This window comes from Parus major, chromosome 9 (assembly GCF_001522545.3).
Source record: "Parus major isolate Abel chromosome 9, Parus_major1.1, whole genome shotgun sequence".
Taxonomy (NCBI): domain Eukaryota; kingdom Metazoa; phylum Chordata; class Aves; order Passeriformes; family Paridae; genus Parus; species Parus major.
The window spans coordinates 2,762,730-2,772,053 of NC_031778.1; the positions used below are offsets into that span (position 1 = coordinate 2,762,730).

At 51.0% G+C, this 9,324-nt stretch overlaps 1 protein-coding gene across 1 annotated transcript; it reads left to right on the forward strand.

Moving 5' to 3' along the window:
• The first annotated feature begins 6,706 nt into the window (after nucleotides 1–6,706).
• Nucleotides 6,707–8,231, forward strand: LOC107208575 (transcription factor HES-2). The gene is made up of 3 exons (XM_033516828.1): nucleotides 6,707–6,816; nucleotides 6,889–6,975; nucleotides 7,101–8,231. The coding sequence occupies exons 1-3, from the start codon at nucleotides 6,751–6,753 to the stop codon at nucleotides 7,653–7,655; spliced, it is 708 nt and encodes a 235-aa protein (XP_033372719.1). The 5' UTR covers nucleotides 6,707–6,750; the 3' UTR covers nucleotides 7,656–8,231.
• Nucleotides 8,232–9,324: the final 1,093 nt, after the last annotated feature.

The window sequence follows — 9,324 nt, forward strand, 5'->3', positions numbered from 1 at the left end:
AGAGCTGGATTATGGCACAGTTAGGACAAGATCCACAAATATCTCTTGCTGTGGCCATGCCCCAGGTTGTTCATGGATACCTCCAGAAAACACATCTGTCCAATCTGAGGCATCTCCTGCAGCCACATCAAAGCCAGTATTTGTAAAAAATACAAAATGGGGTGTCAAGATTCTCGGTTGGTCTCAGCTTCTAAAATACTTTGACTTAGAAAAGACGAGTGTTTCTCAAAATTGACCATAAAATATATTCTGTCATTGTTAAAAAGGATCTCACAGACTCCCCCTAGGGAACAGGACTTTCCCCTGCCTACAGATACTCAATTTGTAATGTGAATGCAAACCTCTGAGGGACAGTGAAAGAGGGCATTTTCCAGAGCATTTCACAAAACACACAGGAGCCAAGTTCACAGCCTGATTATGTACATGTTAATCTGATAAAAATAAAACCTGTGTCCTGTCAACAAATGTGGAGTGTCACAGCCAGAGGTACTGGCTGGGATTTACCCTGGGCACGCACTGCATGTCACAAGAAATACTGTCTGAAGGGCACACACTTTAAAAGCTATCAGCCCTAGTCAGAATTGTGTTTAAGGGATTCAGCACCTTCTCTGAAGCAAATGTACTTTAATGAGGATGCCTGTAAGGCATTTAGGAACTAATATAAATATCTTGCAGAGGAGGATTAGTGATACATGCAGCCCTGTTACAAACATAGCAAAGCCTATGATGAAGACAGACCCATGATAAAGATAACTTTTAATTACTAAAAATATTAGAGAAATCATATACAAGAGACTTCCCTGGAAACACAATGGAAGTGCTCCCTGAAGCACCACAGGCACTTGGTGCTGGTTTTTTTTATCCAATTCTGGTTTTTTAATCCAACTGAAAAAAAAAAATCCCTCCCTTCAGACAATTATTGTCATCTCCCTGAAATACTTTCCACAAATGTCATGTGCCCAAGTGATGCTATCTGTAACCTCAAAGGCACAGGATCCTGTCACAGCCACTGACGACAGACCACAGCTAAATGGCAGGAGCTGAAGCAGTTTGCAAAGCTTTTGGAGTTTAGGCTTCTCTTTGTAGGAGCCCAACAGACTGATAAGGTAAGAAACGTGGCACAGAGGGTTTTGCTGGGGCAGTGCCCCCACTGGATCCATCATCCCATCCCTCCCTCACCATCGGGGAGAGGCTCTGCTCTCCTCTCTGCCTACTCAGCACAGCCCCTCACCGCTTTTTGCATTTGAAAATCAGCACCTCTGGAAGGGCAGAAAGTCAAAGTACCTTTGACAGAAGGATGGGCACATCTTCTCAGGCAAAGGGGACCCCCAGCTTCCACAGGCAGCAAACGCAGTCTTGGGCTCTTCTGTGAATGGACATAAGACCCTTTTGAATGCTACTCATTAGTGTTTTGGCTGGCATGAACTGTTCCTCTGTGCCCCAGCTGATGAACACTAGCACTGCTGCCAAGTCTGCTGATAAATAAATAAGGATAGGAAAAGCCTTATGGTTTTTGAAAAGGGCAGCAGGAACTCAGTGCTAAAGGCAGCAAACACAATTTGCAGTAACAAACAGACTGGAGTCCAAGAGCAGCTCAGTGGTGATATTCAATCCTATTTTCCTCTTAAACATCAGCTATTAACAGCAGAGGAATCGATGGCACTGAAGGCAGCCAGGATCAAGCTGATGGGGAATGCTGCAGACTTCTCCCAACAGCCTTCCTCATTCCCTTCATTTATCACCTACAGCCTCAGCTCCAGCCTCACTCCTCCTCAGCTCTGCAAGCAGGACTAATTTTCATCAGTGACAAGGCAAGAGACTAATTACAGTACACATTTCATTTGTGAAGGGACCCCAGGGAGAGGAGGATGGGGAAGGAAGCTTTTTCTTGCTCTGCCACCTGAACAGTTTGTATTTGTTAGTGTAGAAGTAAGTCTGATGGCAGTGAACTGCTGCCTAAGGAGCAGCTCACCCACTAACCTCACACCCACAGTTCACACCCACCACCCTTTCCATGCACCATTAATATTTATAAGGATGACGTGTCTCTTTGACAGGAACTTGTGCCTCCAGCGACAACAGATGTTATACCATTTATGAAAGAAACTACTCAAGCATTTCCAATGGACCTTGTGCATGCTCATCATGTCTTTATCCCGTGCCCTGATTGTATTATCCTCCTGACTCCAGTCCAAGAGCATGGATGGCAGCGCACTTGCCTGTCGAGTACTCAGAAATGTTTTGAGTTTCATTACGCCTCTGTGAGTGTTCTCTGGCAGCTGGAGCCCTTTCAAATGCACCTGCCAACTCAAACAGAAGCGTGTGAGGCCTGACATGTCAGAAATGAGGATTTGCCACTTACCTGGGCCTCCAAAACACATGGCACACAGCTGAGGCTGCAGGATGGCCTCCCACAGCTGCATTAGTGCTCATGCATCATCTAGAGAGAATTAAAACCTGGTTTATACACTGTGCTATGCTGCTCTACACACAGGCTTGCAGGAGAACACATGCAGCAAGGCCCAGATGCCATTGCCTCTGCTAAAACTATGCTGCTCCTTGGCTAAACTGCAATTAATAGCTTGTGTGGGAGTCTGTCTCTGGCAGGACGGAGCTCCCTGCTCCACCAAAGGTTGAACTCCCACCCTTCATGCAAGAGGAGCACCCCCATCAGCAGGGAGCAGGATGGGCTTAACCTGGATGAAAGATAAGTCAGTGGATTTAGTGAAATCCTCAGAAACCACCACACATGGACAAGCACCAAGGTATTGGACAAGGTATCTCAGGAAAGTTTTCTTTTACTAGATTGCAGTTGACATTTCCATTAAAATGCATGAGGTTACCGTGATTCACTTCACCTGATGTGATGGAACTTGTTTAAAGTAGCACAAAAATGTCACATTGTCCCTTTGGGCTAGAGGAGATAGCCTGCAGTGACTTCCTCCTCCAGAATGGCAGCTCTAGTGATGCCCTGATATTTATGGCACATACATTTTTAATGCCCAGCACAAACAGCTCCAGCATTTGTCAACTCATTTGACCTGCAGCTTTTCAAAGAAAATACAAGAAATGCTGCAGAACAAGAGCCAGCAATGGGTACCATGCCTTGCCATCAGCACCTGCCCTGTCAGAAAGGAAACAGGATGTTTTAGCCATGTTTTAGCCAACTCTCTCTGGCCATTCTTAACCAAGATTTGCTGCTGAAGTCTCCTCGTGCATCTAGAAGTGCTCACCTTGTGCCTCCAGCTCCTCACTGCTCAAAACCTCAGACTGAGGCTTGTGAGAAAGCATTGCTGTTCACAGCCACCAGGGTTTCACCACCCAAGTTCTGACACATTTGAGCCTTGACTGCGATGAATTTGGGAGCTCCTTCACTTCTCATTTCCCTACATTAACAATGCAGCATCTGCAACCCAAGTTATCTCTGAAACACAACTGCTACAAACACCTGCAGTGCAGAGGCCTGGCAGCTTTGGGCACTGCACACCATTTACACCAGTGCTAACCCCACTGTTTGAGCAGTGAATACATGAATATTGGTGTGGTTTGGTTTTACACCAACCAGCAACCAGGCTCACCCCCCTCCCCTCACCCCCATTCCAGGAAAAGCTGAGCTTTGTCTGGAGAGAAAACAAGCTCACAGACGCTTAGAGTTCATCTTTTACCAACAATTACATACACTGTGTGTTATTGCACATTTCCCAAATGTGTGTGTGTGCTTTTGTGTGTCTTTATACACCTCTGATGCCCGTAGGTGCCTAGTTTTGGTTCACAACAAAGATTGTTCCTTCAAAATTGTGACACCCATTACTTTGCTGCAGTTTGTTTACAATTGTGGTTTCCCTTGCTGCTTAGGTAGGCTAAGGTATGCCAGGCACAGAATGTCTCTACAGCTGTCTCCACTTGCTGAAATACAAAAATGTTCTGTACCTGACCTGGTCCACACAGCATTTCTGCTTAGCCAGCTGTGCTGGTTTTGCATTGATTGGCATTTGGGGAAGAAGTAAGAAACCAGCCACAGAAGTGATTTCTTTGAGAGAAGCTGCTGGGAGCTTCCTCTGTGCCTGGGAAAGGCCAAAAGCTAAGGCCAATAGTTCTGAGAAATGACAGCATTTTGAACCATTTAGAAATTAGATCCACCTCTGTGAGATCCACATTTAAAAACCATAAATCTGGGAAATCTCTGCTTCTGGACTCAGACGGGAACAGAGCTGTGGTGAGACCATGACTGCTGTGGCCACTGCCAACTACCATCTTCAGGCCTGGGTGAGATATTGACCCAGGTGAGATGAGACCTGCAGGCCACAATTCTCCCCTCAGGTGAGAGAAAAGACAAAGCAAGGACACATAGAAGACAATGTGAAGACTTTGAGGTCAGTAAAGAAAGAGTCAAGCCCTGGATGGAAGGTGATGAGGAGATGCCTTAGTGTTGGGCTGAAAAATTCTTTTGGTAGTAGCATGGAGATGGACAATGATACACTGAAATATCTCCTTTAATTCATGAGAGAGTATGAGGGGCTGAAGCATTCAAGCTGTAGATGTGAGCAGAAGCATCCACTGATGAAGCCAAGCAGATGCTGGAGTAGCTGTGATCCCATGAGAAGCTTGAACAGAGAGAGAGAGATGAGAGTGATGAAGACCCTTTGACCCCATGGAGAGAAGAAAACCTCTGTTCGCAGAGATGGTCACAGAGACATATGAAGAGAACCTTTGCCTTTGAACAACTCATCCTTAAAATAAAACCCATGAGTTCATGGCCTTGGACACACCTCTAGGAGGGCTGTGAAAATTGGAGGAATTTCACAATGCAGAATTTTTTCCTGGGCAGCTGCTATTTGTGGAAATGAAAATCCATGAGAAAACTGTTTCTTGTGGAGAAATCTCCATGGCACGACAAGAGAAAACTCCTCTCCTTACAAGCACTGATGGAAGACATTGTGTAGTTGGTACTGCTTTAACATCCCAGGTTTTGTCTCTACATGGTCAGTTGGGAAAGAAGTTAGGCAGCGAGAGGAAAGGTGTTCTGGAGGTTTTATTCTGATGCTTCTTATTCTTATAGTCCTGTTAATAAAGTTTCTTTACACCTTTTAAGTTTTAAGCCTGTTTTCCCCTTCTCCTAATCCACATCTCACAGCAAGAAATGAGTAAGTGCCCTGGTGATTTTAGCCAGCACCAAACCCACCACATTATTTGGTGTGTTGCCCTGGAAACTCAAATTGGCTAATCTAAACCACTACACCAGCATTAATTATATCATCAAAAAGAACGAGCTGCTTTTGTGGTACACAGAGAATTCGGTGCATGGGAAGCAGAAGGACAGATTTAGCCATCCAGCCCACAGTACATCCCACCCTACTCCTGTCTGGTGCAGGGAAACTTGTCACCGCCTGAACAGACACTCTGACAAAACCCAAGCACTGATGCTTTAACATAAAAGGAAAAAAAAAAAACACACCAGAAACATTTTTCTGAGAAGTAACACCTCCTGTCCATTGCGATACAAAACGAAGCCTGCTCTCTTGTCGCACGTGGATTAGCACAGCGCAAGCACGGAGGTTTACACGGCACTTTAAAGATGAAAAGCAGTGTTAAACAACTCTAACAGTGAGACCGCCGAAGTGAGAGCCACCCCGGCCTTTCCCGGAGCACCGGTACCCGCTGGGCCACACGGGACTCGCCAGGCACCGATCCAGGTGAGGATCCACAAAAACTGATGGAACCGGGCGTCCCGCGGCTCTGAGCGGCTCCGGCTCACGCCAGACCTCTCCGCAAAGAAAACCTGAGCAGCATGAAAACCAAAGGGCTTTCCGTGGCGAGGCAAAGCAGGAGGAAGCTGGAGCAGGAGGGGAGCGATGCCGGACACGTTCGGGGAGGGGATCGTGCGGCTCCGCGCCCGCAGAGCCGGTTCCAGCGGGGGACGCGTTCCCGTTTCCTCGGGCGGTAAAAATATGACATGCATTAGCGAGGAGAATAAAAGCAGGGAAACAAAGGAGCGGCAGCGAACACCTGTCGCTCTCCTCGGGGACGAGCCCTAATGCTTTTATTTGCCTCAGTCTGCTGGGGGAACTGCAGCTGCCAACTGTCATCAGCATCAAGTTACCCGCACAAAGCCGCCCGGCTCTTTCAGCCGGGGAAGCGGAGGGCTGCGGAGCGCCGGGGTCGGCACCGAGCGCTCCAGGCCCAGCTGCCCGTGGCCACCGGGCGGGCGAGCAGCCCCCGGGGCAGGGGATGCGCCTCGCACAGTCCTGCGACACCGCCGCAAACAGCGCGTCCTCCCGGGCTGGCTCGCACGCCCCGAGAGCCGCCCCGGCCGCTGCCACGGGGGCACGGCAGGACGGCTCCGTGGCCGGCTGTGCCTGCTCAGCCGCACAGCTTCCCGGTCACGGCTCTGACTCTTTCACGCTTAGGTCAGCGCTGACAGCTGGCCGGCCCCACCGTGCCCTCCGTTCCACGAGCACCGAAGCTGGTCGCACGGCGATGCCGAGGCTCCGTGCCCGGTTTGGGGCTCACCGCCGCCCCGGGCCGCCTCACGCTGCCGCCGGGGCTCGGCACGTCCCGCTCCCGGGGCCCCGCCCCCCCGAGGCCCCGCCCCCCCGCAGACAAAGCGCGCGGCTCCCATTGGCCCGTTCGGCCAACGCTCGGCGCTGCCCGCGCGCCGCGGCCAATGGGCTCATTGACATGCAAATCACGGGCTATAAAAGGGCGGCGCGGGCGGTAGCGGCGCGGAGCGAGCTGAGTGGTGGCGCGGCCATGGCGCCGGGCGGGGAGCGCTCGCCGCGGGGCGAGGGCTGCGCGGAGCCCCGTGTCGACCGGAGGGTGAGCGGCGGGGGCCGCGGCGGCCGGGGCCGGGCTGGGGGGGATGGGCTGACGGCGCTGTTGTCCCCGCAGACGAGGAAGCCGCTGGTGGAGAAGAAGCGCCGGGCGCGCATCAACGAGAGCCTGCGGGAGCTGCGGCTGCTGCTGGCCGACAGCGAGGTGAGGCGGCGGCGCGGCGGGGCGGGGGCCGGCGGGGCCCGGCGGTGAGTGCCGGCCCGGGGGGCGGCGGGGGGCACGGCCCGGGCCGCGCCTCACCCGCGCCCCTCTCTGTCCCCGCGGCGCAGGGGGCGGGCGGCGGCTCCTGGAGGCCAGCGAGCGATTCGCCGCCGGGTACATCCAGTGCATGCACGAGGTGCACACCTTCGTCTCCAGCTGCCCCGGAATCGACGCCACCACGGCGGCCGAGCTGCTCAACCACCTGCTGGAGTCCATGCCCCTCAGCGAGGGCGGCTGCCCGGACTCGATCACGGACGTTTTGGGGGAGCCCGCGCTCGGCCCCTGGCCTGCCGGAGAGGCGTTGGCCCTGCCCGCCGGAGCCCGCCCGGGCCCGGCCCTGCCCGCCCCGGCGCTCTCGCCCTGCCCCAGCGAAGAGACCTGCTCCGACTCGGACGAGGCGGAGGCCGAGCCGGGCCAGACCTCCACGGACGGACTGGACGCGTCCCAGACGCAGGGCCTGGCCTCGCCCGGCTCGCCCAAATCCATGTGGAGACCCTGGTAAGAGCGGAGAGGAGCCAGCGCGGAGCTGCCTGTGGGGAAGGCAGGGTGCCCCGTGTGTGCAGCGTGTCCGTGGGAGCGCTGTGGCTGCGGGACTCGGGCACTCGGACGCTGTCACACCCTGACAGCCTAATAGCGAACGCGTTAACATTTCATCCCTGTGAGCGTGCGTGTGTGACATTTGGTAACTTTAGGGGTTGTTCCTAGGAGAGGATGGGGGGAGGAGGGAGTCGGTTTGTAGAAGCAAAGCTCTCTGGTGGAGACACAGCAGTTATTTTATAACCCTGTCTTTCTTCTTGGCCCTTAGAAGCGGCCCAAACACCACTACCCTTTAAGAAAAAGCCCTTGTACATTTTACATCACGATAGTCAATTCCCGGAGAAGCTGAAGCTACGTCTGCATGCACGGTTTTAAACGTTCTAGTGATAGCACAGACCCCTGAGAGATGTCAGTGGGGGTAGTGTCTGTACCTGGTAGCAGTTTGAAGTTTCACCTTTTAGGGAAGGGAGAGAAAACTTAGATACCCGGTGGAATTAGACAAGCATTTTAAAAGATGTTGGTGGCAGGGTGCCTTTTAGAAATGAGTGTCTTTATGCACATTTTGCTTTTAGCACACTTGAGTTTGTTGTGACTTCATGTATATTAGGATGTCAAATGTTTTTTATTTTTAATCTTTAATAAAAAAAACCCTGAATTCACAACGTGGTGTAGTATATTGTGTAAAGTGATGCGCTTCAAACCCGTTTAGAAACACTAAAAATACAGCTCCCTCTTGTTGGCTCTTAACATCAATATGTGTTATATAATGGAAACAATGCTGGTAATTAAGCACTTCATTCTCATACTTAAGCATTGTTAACTATTGGAATTCAAATATTTCTTTTGTTCAATTCCAGTTGACACTTAAGTTTATTGCAGGAGCCAGGTCATACTGGCTGAGGTTGGTCTTGGGCCACAGAGTCTGGGGCTGGTTGGTCTGGATGCCAGTCTCAAACCTACTCTACTTGCTCTGCCATCCGAAGGCATTGCTCACACATGCACAGCCCTAACTTCACAAGTGCTAGGCAAATCCTGTCCTGGGGCATAACTTCACACGGGGGTGGTTTGCTTTTTGGGTTGTTTTTTTTTGTTTTTTTTTTGTTGGTGGTGGGGAGCAGAAAAGGACTCCATTGAATAATAGAGTGTGCAGTGCATGTGGAAAGTGTTCTTTAATGTTTCTGGGGGCTTGGAGGGGGACCCTCAGCATTCTTATCCACGAGGTTTGACCCCCTTCCTGTTCCTGCTTTGGGGAGATGCCAGGTTATTTATGCTGTGATACAATACCTTTTCGTTGTGAAGAGGAAAAAAAGAGATTGTAAAGTGTCTTAATACATGGAAGTTTCCAAACATAGAGCAAGTAAGAAAGGAAGCAACCCAATGACCAAGGGACTAGACGTGTACCTTTGTTAGTAACCCCACAGAATGATAAAAATAGAAAGTGAAGCACTGGCAAGGCCTTTCCATGGTAATTTTCTTTACCTGAGGTGGGTGTTCTTGTTCAAATATCAGAATGTTTGGTCCTTCTCCTCCCTTTGGAGCTAAATTCCCTTTGAACCAGAGTAGAGGGGCAAAAATGAGCTGAGTGAGGGGAGGTGAAAGCCCCTGTAGTGACCCTTGTGCTTTAGGGAGGGAGGTGAGGGGTTTGAAGTGTAAATGAGGTCTGGGACACTTGCACTAAAACTGACACCCTACATACCCTGTGAGCTCTGGGGCTGAGGCTGCACCTCTCCAGCCCAAGTCCAGGTTTATTTATGT

What these genes read in the sequence shown, in the direction of transcription:
- LOC107208575 (XM_033516828.1), top strand. Translation starts at nt 6,751, where the DNA reads ATGGCGCCGGGCGGGGAGCGCTCGCCGCGGGGCGAGGGCTGCGCGGAG. An exon ending in AGCCCCGTGTCGACCGGAGG is followed by an intron (nt 6,817 to 6,888) that starts GTGAGCGGCGGG and finishes TTGTCCCCGCAG; the next exon opens with ACGAGGAAGCCGCTGGTGGA. An exon ending in TGCTGCTGGCCGACAGCGAG is followed by an intron (nt 6,976 to 7,100) that starts GTGAGGCGGCGG and finishes CCCGCGGCGCAG; the next exon opens with GGGGCGGGCGGCGGCTCCTG.